Source organism: Crotalus tigris, unplaced genomic scaffold, assembly GCF_016545835.1.
Source record: "Crotalus tigris isolate CLP2741 ecotype Arizona unplaced genomic scaffold, ASM1654583v1 scf7180000017588.1960692, whole genome shotgun sequence".
Taxonomy (NCBI): domain Eukaryota; kingdom Metazoa; phylum Chordata; class Lepidosauria; order Squamata; family Viperidae; genus Crotalus; species Crotalus tigris.
In genome coordinates, this window is record NW_024096494.1 from 1,076,139 (window position 1) to 1,101,125 (window position 24,987).

At 36.6% G+C, this 24,987-nt stretch overlaps 1 protein-coding gene across 4 annotated transcripts in view; it reads right to left on the reverse strand.

Annotated features, from left to right (window-relative positions):
• Positions 1-22,162, reverse strand: part of ATP6V0A4 (ATPase H+ transporting V0 subunit a4) — a 44,919-nt gene extending 22,757 nt beyond the window's left edge. For 2 of the 4 annotated variants that reach the window (XR_005558998.1, XM_039362288.1), the window contains exons 1-8: positions 22,003-22,157; positions 18,119-18,247; positions 11,682-11,760; positions 10,992-11,086; positions 9,872-9,997; positions 5,906-6,000; positions 4,865-4,991; positions 4,641-4,723 (exon numbers count right to left, since the gene is read on the reverse strand). Coding sequence is in view for 3 of the 4 variants with exons in the window: in XM_039362288.1 (XP_039218222.1) it covers positions 4,641-4,723; positions 4,865-4,991; positions 5,906-6,000; positions 9,872-9,997; positions 10,992-11,086; positions 11,682-11,760; positions 18,119-18,247; positions 22,003-22,098 (830 nt within the window). In the remaining variant the exon portion in view is untranslated. Of the gene's footprint in view, positions 1-4,640; positions 4,724-4,864; positions 4,992-5,905; positions 6,001-9,871; positions 9,998-10,991; positions 11,087-11,681; positions 11,761-18,118; positions 18,248-20,286; positions 20,386-22,002 lie in introns of all 4 variants that reach the window. The other 2 variants (XM_039362301.1, XM_039362309.1) reach the window with 2 other exon arrangements.
• Positions 22,163-24,987: the final 2,825 nt, after the last annotated feature.

Sequence of the window (24,987 nt, forward strand, 5' to 3'; positions counted from 1 at the left end):
CAATCTGGTTCCTCATTTTACCGATCTCGGAAGGATGGAAGGCTTGAGCCGGTGAGAATTGAACTCTGCAATATTGCATTCTAACCCCTGCACCACCTGGGCTCATGCAAACGTTTCTCCTTTCAGTACATCTGCATACAAAAGTGGTAGAGTTACCACCACACTATTTTGTCTTCCACCCCACCTTGATGCTGCTATACATGCCTATATTATTCCACCTTCAAGCATGGCATGGATTCACCAATAATCTATTCAAATCAAACCATCAACTGAAGCATATTTTCATTAGCAAAAGCTTTAAATGCTCACCCCATATTTTAAACTGAATTTTTAAGTTCTCAAATTGTACTTGAAAAAATATTCCTCTTTAAAAAAACCCACACAAGCTACGTTCCCTTCCTTCTCCCTGACACAGGCAAGGTTTCAGCCTGATAGCTTTGATCTTTTCACAGTTCTTTTGCATGCTGGTTTTGTCTGTCAGAATGTCATTTTTACTTTAATGACACCTTCATCTAGGAAAGCACATGAACCATTCACTGGAGAGTTTTGAAATTGATAAAATCTGCTGGAGAACTCCCATTAGTGTTTCAGCATCCTCCACTGAAAGAGAAAAGGCTTGGAGAAATGCTTATCTTTTGCTCTGCTTCCCATTTTAATAAATCTGGTAGGTAAAATTTAACACTAATTAATTTTTTCTAGCATTAAAATTAAGAGCAACATGCAATAAAAACAAGAGGCAGGGAAACATTAGCAGTAATCTCAAACCTTGAATTCCTATAGGACAAAGAATATTGCACAGCAGATGGGGTTTTCTTGTTCATGTTTAACGAATTTTTGCACTCTTTTCCCACCCCTTGCTAAAAATAGACAAATTTTTTATATCCCACTAAGCCCATGAATAATTCGCCTGGATTTGGAAATGTGGTGCTTCAAGTTTTCTAAGCTACTGCAAATCTACGAGGACCTCTATCTTCAGCTTGGGCATGGATGACAACATTTTGTCCCTTTAAGGAGCTGTCCTCATCCCCAAACCTTTGTAATCAATGGGGCATGTTCAATATGTCTATGGAGATTCTCAGTCATCCAGGTCATGGTTGTCCCAAAGGTACTTTTTCAAGAGGTAACTGGACTTTGTTTTTTCCTTGAAGATGTTTCGCTTCTCATCCAAAAACGTCTTCAGTTCTGAGTGACGTTTCTTATCTAAATTTGCAATCAGAACTGAGGACAATCAGAAAGTTGTGAATAAATGTTAAAACTCACACAAAATAGACTTCCGGTGGATTTTGCGCGCGCGATGGCGGCTACTTTGTAGCCGTCTGTCCTGGGTAAGTGTAAGAACCGCTATGAACAGCAGACACCAGCTGTTCAGCGGTTCAAAATCCCCCTCCCGGGCAAAGGGGGGGGGTAGAGAGTGTCCGAATAGTGGTAGAGCCTCTTTTGCACCCCCCAAGTTTTTTTTGGGGGGGGTGAAAGGAGTGCTCCCACGGAGTTCGGACTTGTCTCCGCTTCCCAGCTGTTTTTGTCCTCAGGGACAAAACGAGCCGCTGCAAACACCTCCGTGCTTAAAGAGAACTGGTGAGTTTTTTTTTTTATAAACGGACAGAGCTGAGTAGAGGATTTAGTTTTTGCTTTCTTTGATTTATTTGGATTTTAAGTTTTAAGACTTGCTTCTATTTTTATTCTCTCTTTTTATTTTATTTTATTTTTTTTTTTCTCTGTTGAAAGGGAAAGTAAAATGGCGATCGGCAAATCTCTCGGTGTTTTTTTTTTTTTGAAGTTAGAATGCTGACCGGCAGGCTTTTTGGTGTTTCTTTTTCTTTCCTTTCCCTTTCCCTTTTTATTTTCTTATGATTGGAATGGTTGTTTTTGGTATCTCTAAGTATTTTTTTTTTGGAATGGACTTTTTCTATTTAATTATTATTATTATTATTATTTTTTTTTTCTTCTCCCTTCTTTATATTGTAATGACTCTTTTTTGAAGGACTTTTTTCTGTTTAATTTTTTGCAATTTTTAAGAAGGAGTAAAGCTTTTTTTAATTCTTTTTCTCTTCCTTTTTTTTTTTTCTTTTCCCTTTTTTTTTTTTATTATAATGACCTTCTTTGGAGGGAGTTATGATTTTTGAAGGAATTTTTATAATTTTTTAAGAAGGGCTAAAGGTTTTTCTTTAAGATGGCTCCAAAGCGTCCAGGGATTTCTACAGCTTCTAAATCAACAGTTTCACCCTCTTCTGGGGGTCAGCTAATAACTATGAAGGATTTGCAAAACATGATGGGAGATGTTATAATTCAAATTAGGGCAGAAATGAAAAAGATTTTAGAGGAAAATAATAAGATCTTGAGACAAGATTTTGTTTTGGCTTTAGAAGGAGTTGCTTCTGTTCTTGAAAAGGTGAACTCCCATGTGGAAGAGGTAGCTGAAAAAGTGGACATAATGGAGGGGAAAATTGAAAGTATGGAAAAAGAAATGGAAAATGAGATTCTTATGCTTCAATATGGACAAATGGAATATGCCTTAAGAATCAGAGGCCTGGAAGAGTCTTTGCAAGAAGATTTGAAAGAAATGGTTGCAAAGGACTTTGCATTGATTTTGAATAAAGAAAAAGAGGGAATACTTAGTGAAATTGAAAAATTATTTAGGGTTAACTCTGTGGTGGCAGCACAGAAGAATCTGCCAAGAGATGTGGTAATTTACTTTGGTAAAAGATCCTTACGCAATCAAATTGTGCAAGCCTATTATAAGAAGAGATTTCAAATTGCTTCACAAGATGTCATAATTTTTAAGGAGATCCCATCTAAAATTTTAAGAAGAAGAAAGGAGTTTGCTTTTCTAGTAAATGAACTTAAAAAGAGAAAAATTCTATTCAGATGGGATATTCCGACTGGAATGGTGGTGAACTACCTGGGGACATGTCATAGACTTAATACTGTTTCTCAAGCAAAAGATTTTTATACTTCGGTCCTGGGGGTATGTGCATCGCCATCTATTAGGTCTCAACAAGTCCAGATTGAGGAGCAGAAGACAACTTGTGTAGCACATAACTCCAAAGAAAAGCAGCAACAGAAGAAGGTTAAGGAAGTTTCATATTCAGCGGTCTCTGAATCTCTGGGAGATGTTGGACTTACAAAGTCTTTGGAGCAATCTTCAAGGGTAGCTCTGGGAGAAGTTAGACCTACAAAGTCTTTGGAGCAATCTTCAAGGGTGGAATTGCTGCCTGAAATCGAAATTGGGAAATTTCAGCTTGAGGGGCACCAACAAGAGAGGAACGGGCAGAGGATAACTTGTACAACTTACAACTGTGAAGATCAACACAAGGAGGAATTTACTGAGGAAGTTTTACAGGTATCGGTCCCTGAGACTTGTGCAACATATAAATGTAAAGAAAAAGTAACATATAAATGTAAAGAGAAAGACCAACAGAAGAAGGAGGTTGAGGAAGTTTCACAGGTACTGATTCCTGAGCTGGTGGGTCAACCAGGACTTACAAACTCTTTGGAGCGATCTTCAAGGGCAGAATTCCACGCATTTTTTTCGATGCTTGCGGGCAAGAGAGACCAATATGGATTGTGCTTATAGTAGATGCAACTGGCTATTAGACAGAAGATTATGGATATTGAATGAAAATTTTAGATAAGAAGTTTGTGTTTATAGTGGGTGCAACTGGTTATTGGACAGAAAATTATGGACATTGAATGAGAACTTTAGACAAGAAGTTTACTATTGAGATTGTGGGAGAAGTAAAACTTATATCGTTTTTGGAAAATGTCTTATGTAATGTCTAAATATGTGTTTTGGGATAATAATATATTTCAGTTTTAAGTTTTAAACCTTTAATGATAATATTGTTTAAACCTGTGTTTTGAAGGGATTATAATTTGTTTATTTCAGTGAGGGGATTCTAATAAATTTGTGTTTCGAAGGGAGTATAATTTGTTTAAGTTTCAAGTAATGCTTAAATTTGGTTTTTAAATATTATTATTAATATTTCTAAGAGAAAATAATTTGTTTAATTAAATGTCTAGATTTGTTTAGGAAAGAAAGTAATGCTTAAATCTGTGTTTTTTTTTTTTTTTTAATTTAATGTATTGTTTAGTTTTATTTTTCTGTATATGTTGCCTCTTGTTTTGTATTATTTTTCCTTTTTTGTAAAATTTATAAAACTTTCAATAAAAAAAATAAATAAATAAATAAAAAAAAAAAAAAAAGCAAAACAACATGCACACAAAATAGTAAGAAATTAACCACCCACTGCTGATTAATCTGATGAATCCCCTTCAAGATTGCAAATTAATCTAACTCAATGACTCAAGGAGCTTCATTAATCAATCATGTTCACAGTTCTCAGTCATCCAGGTCATGGTTGTCCCAAAGGTACTTTTTCAAGAGGTAACTGGACTTTGTTTTTTCCTTGAAGATGTTTCGCTTCTCATCCAAAAACATCTTCAGTTCTGAGTGACGTTTCTTATCTAAATTTGCAATCAGAACTGAGGACAATCAGAAAGTTGTGAATAAATGTTAAAACTCACACAAAATAGTAAGCATTAAAATCCCACTGAGATTAATCTGAAATCCAACTCAAGATTCATTAATTAACCAACTCAAGATTCATTAATATCAGTTACAGTCAAATGCTCTTTCTCACCCATCACAAATCTTCTTGATTTTCTGTCTGAGCTGTTCCCCTTGGTAGAAGATGATGAACACATTCTTTTTCATCTCTTCTTTCTGGGAAAGGAAATGTAATTTAAAGAGAAAGAATTTCAAAATAATCACAGAGGCAACTGAGTACAATCTGAGCAATTTCATAACATTATATCCCAGGTAAAAGATCTGAGACAACAAAATTAAAAACCTATCGGTACCTACAGTGATAGGATCTTCCAAGGGTGTATCCATTTCACTGAACTTCAGATAGATGTTTCCCCTGCAGGCTCTCCACAACAAACGTTCAAAAGGCACCAGCCTCTCTCTTTTAATCACACCAGCTATGAATCTATGGAATGCAAACCAAATATAATGCCCTGTAAATCCACTCTTGTAAAAGGTAATAGTTTATGGAAATATATCAATTGTAAACCTACTACCAGTTCCTAGATTGGCCTTCTCCAACATGGCACCTTCTGAATGTGCTGGGATTATTTTATTTATATTTATATATATAAATAAAATGAATGAATGAATGAATGATAACTCCTAGCATTCTTAGACACAGTAGTATGAAATATCCTAAAACAGAATGGGCAAATTTTGGGAGCAAATGGTTGGCATGCTCTCAGGAACTTTACAATTGAGTAATGGTCACATTAGTAGGGCAGAGATGCAGTAGTAAGACATGATTAGGTTTAGCTTCATATGTGTAAGTGGGACAGGTTTTAGATATTAAAAATATTTTGTGGAGAAGAAGTTGGTGCATCCCTCCATAATTTTTTAAACTAAGCCTGTGTAGGTTATTCTATAGCTTTCTCATTTTCTGTCTCAAAATGGTAGCATTTGGAAATTTAGTGATATGGTTAGAAAGGCTGGGATACCATGCAGAGATGGCCATTTATACAGAGGGATTTACAGAACTGAAGACTTTCAGCAAAATGATGAAAACAGCATCACAAGGTAAGCTCAGCCCTAAATGCATGCAATACTGCAACAGATATGCCAAGGGGATGAAGCTTGTATTATGATGGCATGATCCTCATTGCATTATTTGCAACCTCATGGATGCCTCTGCAGCTCAGTTCCAGGAAGAAGGGAAAATACTGATAAATAAATAAAATGCTAAACAGAGAACTTTCTTCTCCATCAGCTATATCTAGCCAGGAAGAACTGTGTTCGTTTCAATGAGATGCTTGAATCATGGGCTGCATCTCTAAGACATAAATATTGTGGATACAGCACAAGAGAAACAACACTCACCCCAGTTTTGCAGCAACTGCTGCAGGAGTGCTTCTTAATTCCAGCAGTCCTGAAGTATCTTCACTGAAGAAATCATCAGGCAAATTAGTTTCAGTCTGAAAGCGGAAGAAAGACTTAACTTAAAGCCCTATCCCAAAACTCAACCAATGCAAGATCCTCTTTATTATTGCTTGTGGTTTTAGGACAACTTTACATAATCTAGCATCCTGTAGATATCCCAATATTAGACTCTAACCAGGGGATTAACAGAAGCTTACATCCAGCACTTCTGAAGGCCACTATTTTGAGGAAGGACATATGCGGCATAATCAGCTGGGAAGAGCTTATAGACTCAGGGAGATGACAATAGAAATAGGCAACTACAGGTTGTCCTCGACTTGCAACAGTTCATTTAGTGACTGTTCAAAATTACAACGGCACTGGAAAAAGTGACTTACGACCGTTTTCCACACTTATGACCGTTGCGGCAACTCAACGGTCATGTGATCAAAATTCAGATGCTTGACAATTGTCTCATATTTATGACGATTGCAGTGTCCCAGTGTCATGCGATCCCCTTTTGTGACTTTCCGACAAGCGAAGTCACTGGGGAAGCCAGATTCACTTCACAACCTTGTTACTAACTTAACAACTGAAGTGATTCATTTAACAAATGTGTCAAGAAAGGTCGTAAACTGGGGGAAAATTCATTTAAAAACTGTCTCGCTTAGCAACATAAATTGTGGTTGTAAAGTCAAGGACTACCTGTGTTACATCATCAGAGAAAGTGGAAACATGCCTTAAGCTCTGGAATGCAAGACAGTAATAGGAAGAGACTCGGACAGGCTCAAGAAGAGGAGCTACAATACATTCTTGCAAGGTTCTGCTATCATAGCTCTAATATTCCTGAAGAGTTGGTTTCCTAACCTGGTCTACCACACAGCACAGCAGCATATAGCCAACCTTGGCTGACATTTGGGTGGGAGATCAGTGAGAAATCCCTGAGTCATTGGAGGGGCTGATGTAATGTTATGTAGGAATGACCTTGGGAGACAAGGGAAGAGCTGCAGCCAGGGCAACGGTCAAATATGAGGAAGCTTAGCCCATAGAAGGAAACGTGGAATGACAAATGTTTCAGTGGGGACCATCCCTAGTTTCCTGGACTGTAAAGGGGAGAGGGGAGAGATGTACTTTTCAGATTTGCAAAATTCTGTTAATGTAACCTTACTATAAAGTAAAACTAGTACTTCTGGTTGTGCTTGGTCTGGACTACTTCAAAAAGCTGAAATCAGAGAAGTCGAAAGAATATCCCAGAAACAGAAAATGGCAAATCATTTCTTTACTGATGCCAAGAAGACTGAGAGACTTGATAGAGCAAACCTGTGGATTTGAGTTTGGTTGATTTAGTGCAGTTTATTCAACCCATTGCCTTCCAGTTATACTGAGCTGCAGTTCCCACTGTATCTAACCAGCACAGCCAATGGTCAACTTTTCTGGATGATAGCAAATCAGCCTACTGAGGATCCTAATAGAGTTAAAAGGCTTAACAAACCTATTTTGAATGAAAAGAAACAAAAACAGCTGAATGATAACAGTACCATTCCTTATATGGAGGAAAAAACTAAAATGCATCTCATTGAGCAAATAAAAATTCCCAGTTCCTAATTTGGCTCAATTGGTCTTTGTTTGTGTATACAGTGGGGAATGCTGTGAAAAGAATACATCCCCACTCAGACTGTAAATTTGGAATTTGGTTGGGCCTCTTTGATACAAATTGCACTGTGCTCAGAGAATTCATGGCTTAGGCAGTTATTTTGTAGAGAGCTTTCCATTTACTGCCAAGGTGTCATCCCGTTTTTTGAGTCAGCAAAATACTATATTGGTATATAACATTATTGTGTCCTCATTGCTGATCCTGCATCTTTTGCCACCAAATGACGTCCTGCTTTCATATACACAAGGTATGTGACACAAAATAATTGGCTCAACTTTCTGCTTTGCTACCCTTCCCCTCCCTGAATAACTGGCAATAAGAATGAGGCAAGGGAGTCACCAGAGAAGGTGAGTTTTGACAGAAGGTCGGAGCCGTGTTTTCTGCTAAATGGCCAAATGTCTAGAATTATGCCAAGAGTCTAGATTTAAAACTGGAAACCTGTGTCTACCACAAATCCACTCACGTGCACCAGATCCTCAGCTTTGCAAGCAACCACCACACACAAAAGAAGCTGTGTCCAGGCTCTCTTCAGAAGGGCCAGGACACACTGCAGCACTACAGCACTAAGAAAAGTGGAAGAGAAACGGTTGCTTGATGTCTTTCTCTGCAACGGCTATCCAAAAAACTTTGTATTGCAACACACAACATCCAAACTGCAACGCTTCACATAGCCAACCACCACACAAAAACTAACCCTACCATACACAAAAGGAGTGTCAGAAATGACAGCCAGAATGCTCTAGGAATAGCAATAACCCACAAATCCACAGCCACACTCAGCCAGGTATTATTCAGAACCAAAGATAAGATACAAAAGGATGAAAGAAACAATGTCATTTACAAAACAAACTGTAACAATTACAGTCAATTCTACATGGGATAAACATCATGTCAACTGAAAGCCAGGATCCATGAACACTAGCTGACAGTCAAACACCATGATCCCAATTTCCTAATCTCTACATACATGGACGCCAAACAGCACCAACTCGATTGAAGCAATACAAGAACCATCAGGCATGTTACTACCTGGCACTTCACAAACAATTCCATCAACAGACACATTGACTTACAGTCAGCTTATGAACCCCTCAGAGTTCAAATCAACTGCCAATCAGCACTTCACCTCCCAATGGCCTTTACCTGATGTGATGTCCCTATCACAAGACCCATCCCAAGACCCTCACTGGTTACTCACATCTGACCCATTCCAAGACCCTCACTTGACACAATCCACACCTGACCCATCATAAGACCTTGACCTGATGTGATCCTGACCTGATGTGACTCACCGTCACAAGACATACTGACCATACGAAGCCTATATAAGCAGAACATTGACATCCCCTAAATTTTGCTGAATATATTACCTAGCCTGGAAACCAACCTACAAGCTCAGAGAACAAACCTCCACCTTCAGTTAAGATTTATTTTTAAACTTTGCCTTTCGTCCATCTCCACCTTCCTAGACTCATTTTCTGGCCACCATTTTTCTTAGCTCTGTTTTATCTCCTCTCCTGATTCTTGCTGGTTACCGTTTGGAATCTAGGACTATCAAGGTTGCATAAATCAAAATAAACCACTAGGTGGCAGTTAAGTATAATAGAAAATTCCAGCGCACTGCTGCCATCTAATGGTCACATGGAGAGAATAGAAGAGAATATCAAACTGGAAGCCTTGGGGTTCACTGAGTTTGCTTGCAGATTACCAGTAATGGTCTAAGTAACATCATTAATACCATTTCAAAAAAAGAATATTTGATATAATTCCATTATTATTCATGGCCATCAATGTTGTGCATTATTTTAAAAAATGTATTAGCTTATTAAAATCACACTATCTCCCCCAAGATTGGTTTACCTTCCTTATGTCTTTCCTTGACATATTAAATATCCTTATGAATACTGGTATTTTTGCTTCCTTATTATGATTTTTTGTATGTTTCTACCATTCAACTGTGGTAGGCTTAATAACCCACAGGGCCACATTTTATCACATACAGCACTGATGATATTACCTACTTGGGTAATGAAATATCTGCAAGCAAACAACGAAGCTCAGAGAGTACCAAGAATGCCATAATGCTTTTAACACCGGAACACCACTTAAGGCTGCTTCATACTGTACGTGAACTGAGGATGAGATGAAAGTAATGCCAGAAGGGACAGCAGAGTCAAGGTTGTATGCAAATGCCCACCGTTTGTCTCTGAGATGACTAGTTGAGCTGAACTCAAATTCTGAAATGACAAGAAAGCATTCAAAGATTGTGTCACCTCAAAGAAGTCTTGGGTTTTCTTCAGGAGATGTTTGAGTTCAGTGAGTTCTAGAAAGTTCTGCTTCAGCGCCTGCAGGTTCTGGTTGGCTTCTTCCAACTCACCTTCCAGTTTCTCCAAGACGGTCTGTTTACAGCCAGAGAGAAACAAAAGTACTGTATGTCGAATCATTCTGTCACACACTTCACTGCTGACAAAATAGATTACTCTAAAGATAGATTATTACACAGCAAACATTTCAAAACACATCTCAGCATGTTAGGCAATTTTGCAATGAATATTAACATCTCAGCCCTACTTCTGGGTATGAATGATTCACAAATGAAACAAATTAAGTGCAGACGGCAAAATAACTAACAAAAAATCCAATAAATCTTCTGTCTATGTTAGATAAAACAATGAGGGATTCTAACATGTCTCTGCTACCTAAGCACTTCGCTTCCAAGTCGTTCTTCATTCAGCTTTAAGCAATAATCCTTCTGATCATAGTCTGTTTAGACTAACAGAAAAAAAGAAAATATTCCTTTGAATCATGATTTCTTGTTACTTTATTGACATTGTGGGTTCCCCCCCCCCCAGAAGTTCCCTATCTAGCCTATTACCCCGGTATTCCTGTGGTCTCCTATCTAATACCAACTATGTGCAACCCTGCTTAGCTTTTAGAGTTAGCCAAGACTGAGAAAGTACTGGATCACCCAATTCCTGCCCTCCCAGATTTAAGTATTAGTTAGAGGTATCCCCAATTTGTGCCTTCACAATATATTGGATTATCAATATCATAATATCCAGTTAGCATGGTGGGAGAAGATGAGACCTATAAGTAAATAACTTTATTTTTTTAACCATAATATAGAGCATACCATAAAATAACAGTAGAATAGTAAAATGAATTTTTTTTTAAAAAAAAAAGGAGTAGTAGACCTAAGATTGATAAAACATGATAAAGCCAGAGCTACAATTAGGAACTGAATAAACTCTTGCATTTATAAACTTCCTATATCAAACAAACTATTCTGAGTGTTATAAAGATCTTGACTTAGTATTATTTTGGATTGTCATCTTTGCTGGGTCAACACAGCTGTCTATCATGCTTCTCTAACCAGAAACATACAAAGCCTACCTCTAAGTCAATCATTTCTCGTGGTGGCGGAGTTTCTGGATATTTCCCGGATATGACAGGCAGGATCTCCTCACCCATCTCACTTTCCAGAAAGCCTGGGAGCAAAACAAATGGAAACACACTGGCTAAGTTCACAAAACACACTCTACTGCCTTTTCCACACCATATGAAACTTGGTTAGTTGTAACTTCGGTAATTAAGGATTTTGAGTGAACATGGATGTGGCCTAACTTTTCATCTCTTTAATAAACGGAGTCACAAGTTGTGCTACATTAAGAGATATCTTCTGCATTCATCACTGGGGCAACCAGGCTTTGAGTGGTTAAGGGCAACACTTTTTAAATCTCTGGTTTTCTTAATTGGCAATGCTATGATGGCATCACTGGAAGAAACACAAAGTAATATTTTCAGCCCTGTTTTTCATTTTTACAAGGCACAAGATATCGCTCATAAAAAACATGTAGGTTAAACCTATTGAAAGTTGAACATAAAACAAAAGTTTTATTGCTTAGTTTGTCAAGGATCTACCAAAAATTACAAAACTTTTTCAAAAATAAAAAAAAATCTGGAAAGAGTGGTGGTGAAAGTGCTAGTAATTGCTGTTTCTGTGCACTAAAACATTCTAGAGATTGTTGGACTAAGAACAGTTCTCAATAAACTTAAGTTTTCAATAAATTAAAAGTTACTTACGAAGGACCCTTTCTAAGGATTCACATCTTCTTACTTCATTCACAAACCTTCTTTGAAAGTTGTTCACATTTGCATTCAACTAAAGAAAATTCATATAAAACCAAAAGATTAGCCAAATTAGCCAACATTATCTATCTATCTATCTATCTATCTATCTATCTATCTATCTATCTATCTATCTATCTATCTATCTATCTATCTATCTATCATCCAGGCTGATGGCTAAGAATTGTAGCAATTATGATTCTAGCACATCAGATCGCATGAAACTAAAGAAAGCTGAAGTCATGAAGATTTAGTGGAAGTACATATCAAAGGATTCAATGGACATCTCCATTAGCAGGTCAAAGTAAAATTATTTCTTCAAACTAATCTATCACCATGGAGAATATCATAACTAAAATATTGTGCAAGCAGAAGGTAGGCAAAGAACTTCTCTTTAAGGTCTATAGAGTTAGCGAATGATTGTTCTGATTACAGAAATACAGATAGTTGCATAATCATAATTTTGTAGGTCATTTCTATCTATTTCTTATGTAATATACTTGTCCAGATTATAAATCACAAATGAAGGTTCCTTTAAATCCATTATTTATAAATAGGGTGAAAAATCTGGTGTTTGACCTTCTACATAGGTAATTTTACCAAAAGAATTTAAATGATGGAACTTAACATCAGCTGGGAGACAAACTGCACCAAGGGGAAGATCAAACAGATTCCTTGCAAACCTAGCAGACAATTTTGTCTCCCAAAAAGTAGAGAAGTGAACTAAAGGATTAGCCATTTTGGATCTAATTCTCACTAACAGATGAAATGATAGACGGTGTTGAAGCCATAGGAACCCTGGGAGGAAGTGATCATGCAATATTGGAATTCAACATTATGAAAGCACAAGCAATAGAACACAGTCAAACTAGAGTCTTGGACTTTAAGAGAGCTAATTTCAATAAACTTAGATAGGGCTTGGGAAGGATTCCATAGATGAGAATCCTCAAGGGGAAAACAACTCAAGAAGCTTGGGAAATTTTGAAAAGTGAGATAATAAAAGCCCAGTCCAGCACATTACCAACAAAGAGGAAAAATAAAAGCTCTCAAAAGAAACCAGCATGGCTGCATAAAGAACTCTCTGATAAATTGAAAAATAAAAAGGATAAGTATAGAAAGTGGAAAGAGAGGCACATAACTAAGTCAGAATATCAACAAATAGCCCGAGCCTGCAAAGATGGAGGAAAGCTAAGGTTCAAAATGAACTAAGGCTTGTGACCAAAGTCAAAAATAACAAAAAAAGCTTCTTTCAACATGTAAAAAACAAGAAAAAAGTGAAGGAAATGATTGGTCAATTAGTGGGGGAAAGTGGCAAGAAGGTGACAAGCAACAGGGAGAAAGCAGAACTATTTAACTCGTTTTTTGCATCTGTCTTTACACAAAGGGAAAAAAACAGACCAACCTACCAAAAATAGTGCCATAAAAAACAGAATAGAAATGCAAGTTAAGATAGGCAAGAAAACAGTAAGTGAGCACCTATCCAGCCTAAACGAGTTCAAATCACTAGGACAAGATGGATTACACCCCAGGGTTCTCAAGGAACTGGCAGATGTGATCTCAGAACCATTGAACTATATTTTTCAAAGATCCTGGAGCACTGGGGAACTACCGGAGGACTGGAAAAGAGCTGATGTAGTTCCCATCTTCAAAAAAGGGGAAAAAATGGACCCAGGAAATTACAGACCTATCAGCCTGAGCTCAATACCTGGGAAGATTCTGGAAAAGATAATCAAACAACGAATCAGTGAACACCTAGAGGCAAACAAAGTCATTACTAAAAGCCGACATGGGTTTGTCAAAAACAGATCATGCCAGACAAATCTTATTGCATTCTTTGACCAAGTGACAAAATTAGTGGATCAGAGGAATGCTGTGGATATAATTTACTTGGACTTCAGTAAGGCATTTGATAAAATAGATCACAACCTACTACTTGATAAGATAGAAAAATGTGGGTTAGACAGCATCACCACCAGATGGATCTGTAGCTGGCTGACCGGCCATACTCAGCATGTGGTCCTCAATGGAACCGCATCTACATGGAGGGAAGTGTGTAGTGAGGTGCCCCAGGGCTCTGATCTGGGCCCAGTGCTCTTCAACATCTTCATCAACAATTTGGATGAGGGGATAGATGGGGAAATCATCACATTTGCAGACGACACCAAGCTGGCAGGAACAGCCAACACTCTAGAAGACAGGCTTAGGATACAGGAGGATCTGGACAGACTTGAACACTGGGCGCTATCTAACAAAATGAAATTCAATGGTGAAAAAGGTAAGGTTCTACATTTAGGCAAGAAAAACCAAATGTACAGGTATAGTATAGGGGTACCTTGCCAATAGTAGTAACTGTGAATGGGACCTCAGAGTCCTAGTGGACAATCACTTAAATATGAGCCAGCAGTGTGCTGCAGCTGCCAAAAAGGCCAACACAGTCCTGGGCTGCATTAACAGAGGGATAGAATCAAGATCACGTGAAGTATTAATATCACTTTACAATGCTTGGTAAGGCCACACTTGGAATACTGCATCCAGTTAATGAAGAAAAGGATGAGGAGGGACATGATAGCAGTATTTCAATATCTCAGGGGCTGCCACAAAGAAGAGGGAGTCAAGCTATTTTCCAAGGCGCCTGAAGGCAGGACACGAAGCAACGGGTGGAAACTAATCAAGGAGAGAAGCAACCTAGAACTAAGGAGAAACTTCCTGACAGTTAGAACAATTAACCGGTGGAACAACCTGCCTCCAGAAGTGGTGAATGCTCCAATACTGGAAGTTTTTAAGAAGAGACTGGACAGCCATTTGTCTGAAATGGTATAGGGTTTCCTGCCTGAGCAGGGGGTTGGACTAGATGACCTCCAAGGTCCCTTCCAACTTTTTTATTATTATTACTACTATTATTATTATTATTACTATTATTATTATTAACAAGCCTGTTGCTAAACAAAATATAATTTACTAATGCTGAGTTTCCTAATTAGATGCTGTAAAGTGAATGGGTATGCAGAACATCTGATTCTTCTGATAAATCTTTACAATAAACAAGTTACTAAGAACTGAGCTTAAAGAAACAGAGTGATTCAGAAAAGAGTTGAGCTAAGAAGGCATATGATCTTTAGATGTTTTTAATGGATTAGCAAATATATTTCAAAAATGGCAAGCATGGAATGGCTCCACTGGTAGAGCTGAAAGTCCAAACAATCTGGAATGTACAGATGATACATTTTGTTTGCTGAAGACTTAGTGGAGCTCATATTGAAACTAGAAGAAGGAAGTGAAAAATGATGTTATACTTTATTTAGAAGAAAAAAACATTACCTAATATCCTTAGTGAAAGCACAACTGAGAGCAAAATAATCAAGATCGTGGATAACTTCATTTTTTTGGGAATCAGGATTGATAAAGAAAGACTGTGTGCTGATGAGATTTATCCAAGGGAGGAAAGTAATGACCATTTTAGAAAAGATAATGCAGAATAAGGATATTTCTCAGATAAAAAGATCAGAATAATAAAAGCAATTGTTTTCCAGTGTTAAACTGTGAATGCTGGATATTGAGAGAAAAGGAAATGATTATTAAAAGTACCATGAACAGCAAGAAGAATGAATCAATTGATCCTGGACAACAGGTCCCTTGAGGCAAAGATTGGTAAGAAGAAACTCAGACACTTAAAGCAGATGATGTAAGCAAACAATCAATTAGAAGAGACTATGCTTGCCAAGGCTGAGAGAAGTAGAAAAATAAAGAGACAAAGAATAAAGCAGGTAGTCAGAAGGTATCAGGGAAATATCCTTGCAAGATCCAGCCAATGATTATCACTGGGGTCAGGCCAAGATGATCTTACATTATTTTCCTTTTTTTCTAGAGAGTCATGCTCAAAACAAAGTTAACCAGGGTTAGAATAGAAATTATTCTATATCCATTATATTTCGACATAATGAAACACAACAGCACTAAATGCAAACTTAATGAACAGTCCATGAAAAGCATCCTAAATCAACAACTTACCAATATTCTACACTACATATCATGTTCTATAACACAAACACTTTCCTCCCTATCCTTATTTTGCGTTTGGTTTTTGTTTGTGTAGTGCATTAATGCAGAGAACAATTCTGAAGAACACATCTTTTTGTAATTTTTTAAATTTGCTTTTGAAGAAGATTACATAGTACCATTCTCATCCTTCTTATTCTTACTGACTTCAAAGATGTATTTTAAGAAATATTGGTGTTTTTTTCCTCGAAATGTTTGAAGATGTTCCCACTTTAAGAAAAATCAGCAATAAAGGAATTTCCCAGAAACTCAACTTGCTCGTCATTACTGATCTTTCATCTCAGCATTCTGCTATACAAGGTTATAAAATATTCAAGATGATGCCTTTTCACCTCTCAAAAGGAGAGGATATTACGCGAGCAAAGGTCACCATTTCATTTAATTTAAAATTAAATTAAAATTTAAAATTGTACTATGATGCGGTGGCTTTAACGCTGATTAGTGATTGGCTCAATTTAACAAATAAAAATATCCTTTCTCTTGAGGAATGGGATTTAGTATATGGATGGCATGCTTATTTAATTTATGATAAAAAAGTGGATCAGGTTTTCAAATCCCATATCTTGAGAAGTGCTTTGTTGTGTGTCTGGAAGAAGTATTATTATAGGTTAAATTATAAAATTCCAATTTGGGGAATTCCTGGACACGCGATAGAGGGAATATCTAGGGGTGTGAATTTGGATAGGATTTCTTATAAGGAATTACTTAGTTTGGTAGGGAAGGATTGGTAATTAAAGCCTTTAACTGAGTTGAAGTAAGAAAATATTGTATACTCTTGGTTTCAGTACAATCAATTGTTAATGAGGTGGAGTCTAGATCAAAAGTTTGGTATTACCTTAGAGGATGTGAATTTGGGAAAACAGATTAAATATCAAACTCAAGCTCAAATAAAGAGAATTTATAATGTTTTAATAGAACTAGATTCCAAAACGGAGTTAGTTAAAGATTGTATGGTTAAATGGGCTCAAAATATTCAAGAACCGATTTTATTGGATACATGGGAGACAATTTGGGTTAGAAATGTAAAATTTACCCAAGCGCAAAATTTAAGAGAAATTTTTTATAAAATATTTTATAGATGGCATTTGGATCCCCCAAAAGTTGTCCCGCATTTACAGCCCAAATGTTGGAGATGTGGAAATTTAGATGCAACCTATTTTCATATTTGGTGGACTTGTAGAGATATAAAAGCTTTTTGGATTAAGATTTGGTGGAATATTCAAAAGATTTTTAAGAGAAAGATAAAGTTTACTCCACAACTATTTTTGTTGGGTATTATGGTTCATTTTGATGTCAAAGAAATTAATTTGATGTTGAATCTTATAACAGCTGCAAGATTATTGGTGGGGCAATATTGGAAGAAAAACTCTTTGCCTACTATGGAAGAATGGATACTTAAGGTGTCTAACTTAGCAGAAATGGCGAAAATTTCCGCCTATTTGAAGGACCATTCACAAGAAAAATACATTTCGGTTTGGAGAAGATGGATTGATTATATTCAAAAGAAATATGAGATTGAAAAGTATTATCTTGCTTATGAGTAGATTTTAGATTATTATTAATAGTTTAATATGATTGAATTTATATTATTTTTAGTGTTATGGTTTAATTATATTATTATTTATGTTTTTAATTTGTTAATATTTGTTTTGAAAAGGAGTTAAAGTATGTTATGGTTTGTTTGATAGTACAGGCAGGTAATGTTAGTTAGATTATGATTGTTTATTTGTTACACTGTAATCAGCTCTGGGAAGTGGGGGGAGGGGGGGAGGGGGGGAAGGGGTTTGGGTTATATTGTATTAAATTTGTAAAACTTTTAATAATAATAAAAAAGTATCATATTTCCTTACAAATAAACTGCTGGGTGTTTCATGCCAACAGTAGGTAGAACAGGTAGACCCCAAAGTAGGTGGGGTTAATAATTCCCTCTGACATATTCCTTTTTCTTTTCTAATGCTACTTTCTCTTCCCCTCTTTTTCCTTGTTGCAGTTCTTGTCATTCTTATGTATTAAATTTATACCATGCCTTTTTCTGTGCTCAAGGCAATTTACTGGAGGGTCTCAATTTATTTTAGGGGAGCCAACTGGATTGAGAAACAGTTACTAATGGAGGGCAGATTCAAAGGGATCTCCCTAGACCAGGGGAGATTCCATGCTGGCTCAGGAATTCTGGGAGTTGAAGTTCACGAGTCATAAAAGAGCCAAGGTTGCCTACCCCTGCCCTAGACCTAGTCTAGCATCTTTAAACTCTATAATATCCCCATTCTTGCTGCTGTAGGAAACATTCCCCTACTTTCTGAGAAGTACAGACTGGATTACTTTTAGCGTCTACTCACATCTCTGAACTGGACCAAACCCAGCTCTCCAAGTTCTGCAACACAGCAATAGGCAGATTCCACCTGAAGAAAAAGTTGCCTCAGATACATCTCTTCACTCCGAAACATGGATGCCATCTTTAATATTCTCTTGGGGCAAAGACATGGAGAAAGACAGAAGGTGATGAGTATAAGTAATTCTAAATAACACAAAGCACTGTCATGTCAATAAGAGGTTATTTTTGATGTAGGGGAAACTGCAGAAACCATGCAATGTCAATTCTATTATTGGATAAAGTATGATGGTCATCTCAGGTTGAAGAGCTATAGCAGCACTGAAGTACAATTCAGCTTCTAGTTTAGTCTGCCTCTCTGTGTGGAACAGATAGAAAGAAACACCTGGCTCTTTAGTTCACACAATACATGCTTTGGGCTAGCCTGGAAAACATCAGTTTTCTAGGAGGCTTCTTCAACAAAGGCATGGATATCACATGTGAAGGGGCCTGCAAATGCAATCCAATATCCCCTTCAATATCCTCATTGAACTCCTCAAAATTTACTTTTATGTAGACTCATAACATGCTTGCATGAGAGCCAGTTAGGTGTAGTAGTTAAGGTATCAAGGCTAGAAACAGGATACCATGAGTTCTAGTCCTGCCTTAGGCCAGTCACTCTCCCCTCCTTTAGGAAGGAGGCAAGGGCAAACCACCCCCAAAAAGCCTTGCCAAGAAACTGCAGAGACTTATCCAGGCACTTGCCAGGAATCAACACACACTCAAAAGCATAAAAACAAACAAATTAAAATAACATGACCGTGTTGTAAACTTATAAGTTGCCTAAAATAGGGAGCAAGCAGCGGAGCAGACTTATTCCATGCAGTCTGGTAGTAGTATCTCAAAACCCTGGCAACTTTACCAAAGAAAACCTTTTTCACATATTTACTTCAAAATATATAAAATATAAGCCATTTATTCCTATAAACATATAAACACATACACATTCTCTCTCAGACACATATGCAGACTATATATAGACCGAGTTGCTGAGTCTCAGTACATTGTAGCAAAATTGCAAGACCAAAAGAAGGTAAAGCTCAATGAACCATACAGGTTATGTATACAAAAGCAGCAGCTTTATGACCCATGCAGGTTATGTATACAAAAGCATCAGCTTAATAGGCATAATTATTGACTATATATTAAAATCTGGAGAGGAACAATTTAATTTAATAGCATAATAAAAGAAAACCTTCAAACATTAATATGTTAGCCTTAGTAACTTTAAGATATGTGGACTTCAACTCCTATTGTTGGAGCAGAAGTCCACATCTTTTAAAATTGCCAAGGTTAAGAAACAAGGCTTGGGGCATATTGTAGCTAAAGCTCAGATCATATGCTGTAGGAGAAGGAGAAACAGAGTGTGGGGGGGTGGAGTCAAGAGAGGAATCAATCTGGAATTGTTACATTCCCGCAAGCCCATCCCATCCTAAATCCCATTAACTCTTATCCAGTGCCAATTTAGTGCTGTTTATTTTATCAGATTTTTGTGTATACGCATAACCAATAAATCAGCTTAATTGGAATGTAACAATGGTCCTGCTTTACATTAATTTCCCTATCTTTATGTCTTGTTTTAGGAGTAAACCACAAATATTATATTGATACATGCCTGTATTTCCAAATTTTTAATTCCATGCTACAGAGAAGCCACCTAATACTTGACAAAATTAAGTCATTAAATGCAACCCATTAATCAACAAAGACTGTGATCCTATGCCCAAAGTCATATCCTATTGCTTTCAGTAGGACATATCTCCAAGTACGCTACCTAAAAATACTGTTTCAAGCATTCACACCAAATTCACAACATTTAGGAAAAAGGGAAAGTTTTTCCCTTATGTAGTTCCCTATCACTGTATTTATTCATAGCTAGGCATGGCTTTAGATTAGGACTGAATAATATATTTGAAATGGCAGTGCTATCGTCATTCACAATATTTAATTTATATCCTGCTTTTTTTGCACAGGAACTCAAGGTGGCATACATAGTATCCACTTCTCCTATTTTTTCCTGCAAGAACAGCTCTGTGCAATGGGTTGAGCTGAAAAAGAATGGAATCCTTTTAGACCTGCTATCTCAATTATTTCTTACCACAAATTTTGGGTAAGGACTCAAAAGAAATAACCAACCTTGGAAGAAAACAGAAATGAGGAAGATTCTTGCTGCTTAGTACTTTCTCAAACCCTTCTCAGAAACCTTTCCTTCTGCTATTTATTGTCCTATTCTTCCTGCAAGCAAGAGAGTAAAGAGAGGAGGAAATGGGTTATGGGTGAGCACAGCATCCCCTTCAGGGGGGAGGGAGACTTGCAATAGGGAAGCTCCAGAACTTAGAAAAACAACCAGGAAGAGCTACCAGCCAGCAAAGGAGAACCTACCATGCATACTATCTTGAAAGGCTTAATTCTTTTGGGTTGAATTTGTAAGCAAGGGAATGCTGTCAACATAGTGATCCACAGTATAAGATCTACTCATTTTATTATTGGCTTTTCAACAACATCAGCAAGTGTTTAGATGAAGAGCAGGCATTTAAAAATATTTCAAGCACTACCTTCATGCTTTTTTTGTTGGTATGCATTCAGTGCTGCAGGAATTATTAAATTAACCAACTTTGAGTAATAAGAGGAGAGGGCAAGAAAATGTCAGGGACAGTCCTTGTTTTTAGACTATGAACTGAAGCTTTCTTGAGACATGGTCTAAATTGCTTTAGGACATTAACTGTCAATGTTAGCCTGTTACTTTGTTTATATATTGATCTTCAGAATCAAACACAATTCAGGCCTAATCTGTTTCTCAGTATTTACTTTTTAAACTTATAACATGGCAGATTTTAAAAAATATTTTATCCTATGGAGTCCAAACAGCAATAAGAAAAATTAATCTGTAGTCACAAGGACTACTACTATCAAAGTTAGGAATCTACCATATGAGCTCTGGTGGTGCAGTAGTTAGAATGCAGTATTGCAGATTAATTCTGCCCACTGGCAGGAATTCTATCCTTACTGGCTCAAGGTCTTCCATCCTTCCGAGGTCAGTAAAATGAGGAGCCAGTTTGCTGGGGGGAAAATGCTGGCTCTGTAGACCACTTAGAGAGGGCTGTAAAGCACTGTGAAGCAGTAGATAAATCTAAGTGCTATTGCTATGTGTGAATACCAACACACAAGCTTGAAAAACCATCCTGGATTGCAAGAACCTGCATACAGCACAGATGGAAAACCAACTCTCCATAGTTTTTGTCTACATCACTGTAACCTAAACTTGAAATTTAATTTAATATATCCAGCAAGCAAAGAAGATGCTGAACCACTGCTATCTGCTCATGAAACTATTCTATTCTAAAGTATAAAGTATCCCAATTACCCTACTACAAATATCCACAAATGCTTCGTACAAATGAATTATGGTGAAGCTTAGAAATCCATATAATATAAATATTATCAGACTTATACACTTGTCAATCATCATTAAGGAATCATCATGCTATTTAAATCACATCTATATAACTTCATAAACATGGAAACTCTCATTTATTGCTCCTAGGCACTTACTGGCTTTTTTATTTTAAAGTTATAATTAGACCAGCACACTAGCAATTAGACAGCTTAAATATCCAGCCCCATCAAGTGTTAATTGCCGCTTTTGAAATATATCTTCAGCTATTTGATTAAGGCCTGCATTATTTACTGAGTGCAAAAGAGAGAGAGGCAAATCATATCTTGTTCATGGGAGAAAAATATTCATCATATTTTCAAGTAATGTTCTTTAGGAAAATGCAGAAGGTACTAAAATGCAGAGAAATTACAGTTCACCACAGGACTGTGATAGTTATATCAACGCCAAGATCTCACCTCCTTTATCCAGCCTCTTTTTCTTGTTTCTGGGTGTTGCAGAGAAGTCTGAAGCTTCCAGCATAACAGAGAGCAAATGAAACACTGTGGTGACATGGGGTTTCTAGACGTGTGGCTTAAAACTGGACCAAACTGGACCAAAAAGAACACTTTGCCCGCTAGTCATAAATGGCAAAAGAAAAAGAAAACAAAAAAAGAAAGAAACCAACAGCAAACTCTTTGCCTAAAAACCTTTCAACTTGAGACATGTGTGATAAACACAAATAATGTTATGTCAGCAGCAAGATGTTGCTATAAACAACATAATAAAGTTTTGATAGAAATGGAGGCACCTCCTTGTTTCATTCTTCCTCTTAAAAGAAAAAAACTAAAATTCTTCCCTTCTCTGTTAGCAGAGCTTTCAGAATTTTGCAAAGTTTGCATTAAATACTGAAAATTAAAATGTTCCTAATTTGCTCTGTCAAATTCAACACTTAAAAATATTCTCCGACTGCTCTGTAGATGTTAAAGGCAAAGAGTTTGGTGACAAGAAGTAAGGTAGATTACTAGAATCCAGTCCATATATTTTTGTGCAATGTACATTTCTTCCCACCCAATACAGAGGACTAAGTTTAATTTAGCTCTCCCATAGTTTTGAAATGCAGTGTCCCAAAATGCATGTTGATTTTTAGGATATTGGTCAGTTAGATCTCAAGGAAATGGAGAAGAAACTTCTTTGGGAGACAGCAAAACCTACTATGCTGGATTACAATTGATTATATTCTGAATTGCAGCCATCCAATATTGGGGAAAATGGTCCCTAGGAGAAACATTAACCACTTCTCAGTTCTGAAGAAGTCAGAAGCTACCTATAGAAGCATATAATTTAGTCATTTAAACTCAGCAGATCCACTTCACACTTCTTCAGCACAAGGTGCTAAAGTAGATATATGAGAGAAAGAGGGGCCAAGAAGAGAATGAAGTAGGTTCAATCTTTAGAAAACTAAAAGAAACCTCTCCCTCTCAATATTCTTTTTTTTTTAATTAAAAAGTTTTACAAAAATTACAAAATATACCCCCAAACCCCCCCACACCCTACCCCCCTGCCCTCCCCCTCCCCCACTTCCCAGAGCTGAATACAGGGTAACAAATATAATAATCATAATCTAATTAACATTAACCAACTATATGAATAAACAAATATAATGTGCTTTAACTCCCTTTAACACAGAGTAAACAATTTGCAAATAAACTTAATGATATAAACAAATTAAAATCCTAATTCATAAACAATACAATATAATAAAAATTTCACTATAATAAACTATTAATAATAATAATAATAATAATAACAATAATAATATTCTAAAATTTATTCATAAAATAAATGGAACTTTTTAGTCCCATATTTATTCTGAATATAGTCTATCCATCTTCTCCAAACCAAAATATATCTCTCTTGTGAATGATCCTTCAAATAAGCCGAAATTTTTGCCATTTCTGCTAAATTTGAGACCTTAAGGATCCATTCTTCTATAGTCGGCAAGGAATCTTTCTTCCAATATTGCCCTACCAACAGCCTTGCTGCTGTTATTAAATTCAACATCAAATTAGTTTCCTTAACATCAAAATCTACAATAATACCCAACAAAAATAGTTGAGGAGTAAACTTTATCTTTCTTTTAAAAATATTTTGAATGTTCCACCAAATTTTAATCCAAAAACCTTTTATATTTCTACAAGTCCACCAAATATGAAAGTAAGTTGCATCCAAACTACCACATCTCCAACATTTGGGCTGCAAGTTAGGATACATAGAAGACAACTTTTGGGGATCCAAATGCCACCTATAAAACATTTTATAAAAATTTTATCTCAAATTTTGAGTTTGAGTAAATTTTACATTTCTAACCCAAATTGTCTCCTATGTGTCCAATAGAATCGGCTCTTGAATATTTTGTGCCCATTTTACCATACAATCTTTAAATAACTCCGTTTCAGAATCCAATTCTATTAAAACATTATAAATTCTCTTTATATGGGCTCAAGTTTGATCTTTAATCTGTTTTACCAAATTCACGTCCTCTAAAGTAATACCAACCTTTTGATCTAAACTCCACCTAACAATTGATTATACTGAAACCAAGAGTGTACAATATTTTCTTGCTTCAACTCAGCTAAAGGTTTTAATTGCCAATCCTTCCCTACCAAACTAAGTAATTCCTTATAAGAAATCCTATCCAAATTCACTCCCCTAGATAGCCCCTCTATCACGTGCCCAGGATTCCCCCAAATTGGAATTTATAATTTAACTTATTATAATACTTCTTCCAGATATGTAATAAAGCGTTTCTTAAAATATGAGATTTAAAAACCTGATCTACTTTTTTATTATAAATTAAATATGCATGCCATCCATATAATAAATCCCATCTCTCAAGAAAAAGTATATTTTTATTTGTTAAATTAAGCCAATCACTAATCAGCGTTAAAGCCACCACATCATAATACAATTTTAAATTAGGTGCCTTAATTCCACCTCTTTCCCGTGCCTCTCAATATTCTTTGTTGTGCTCTTTCAAGCCATTTCTTAAAGATAAATTCCCTCCCTTCCACGGTCAGATGAGAGGTTACAGGGAAAGGTGCTTATCAGTTGTACAGCAAGACAGAAAGTGATGGGAGAGACAATGGGTTATAGAGGTTTTCTAATCTGGGAATGCTCATCTATGACAAGATAACCAAGGGTTTACAACTGCAAGCCATTTCAGCATTGCCCTGTACTATTGTGGAGGTAGATCAATGGATGAGGAATCCTGTTTTAAAGCAGTTGTGTGCCAGGTCGGAAATGGCAACATTTCATTGCTTTGTGCTTGCAGAAACAATCTGTGCACTCAATTGGAGAGAACTGTTGGCTTTTCTGCCTCCCAGTTCTTGAGCGTCTGTTGGCATGTCTAATGAATGAGCCCAAGGGAAGAACTGCAGGTAACGTTACCTGATATTTATGGC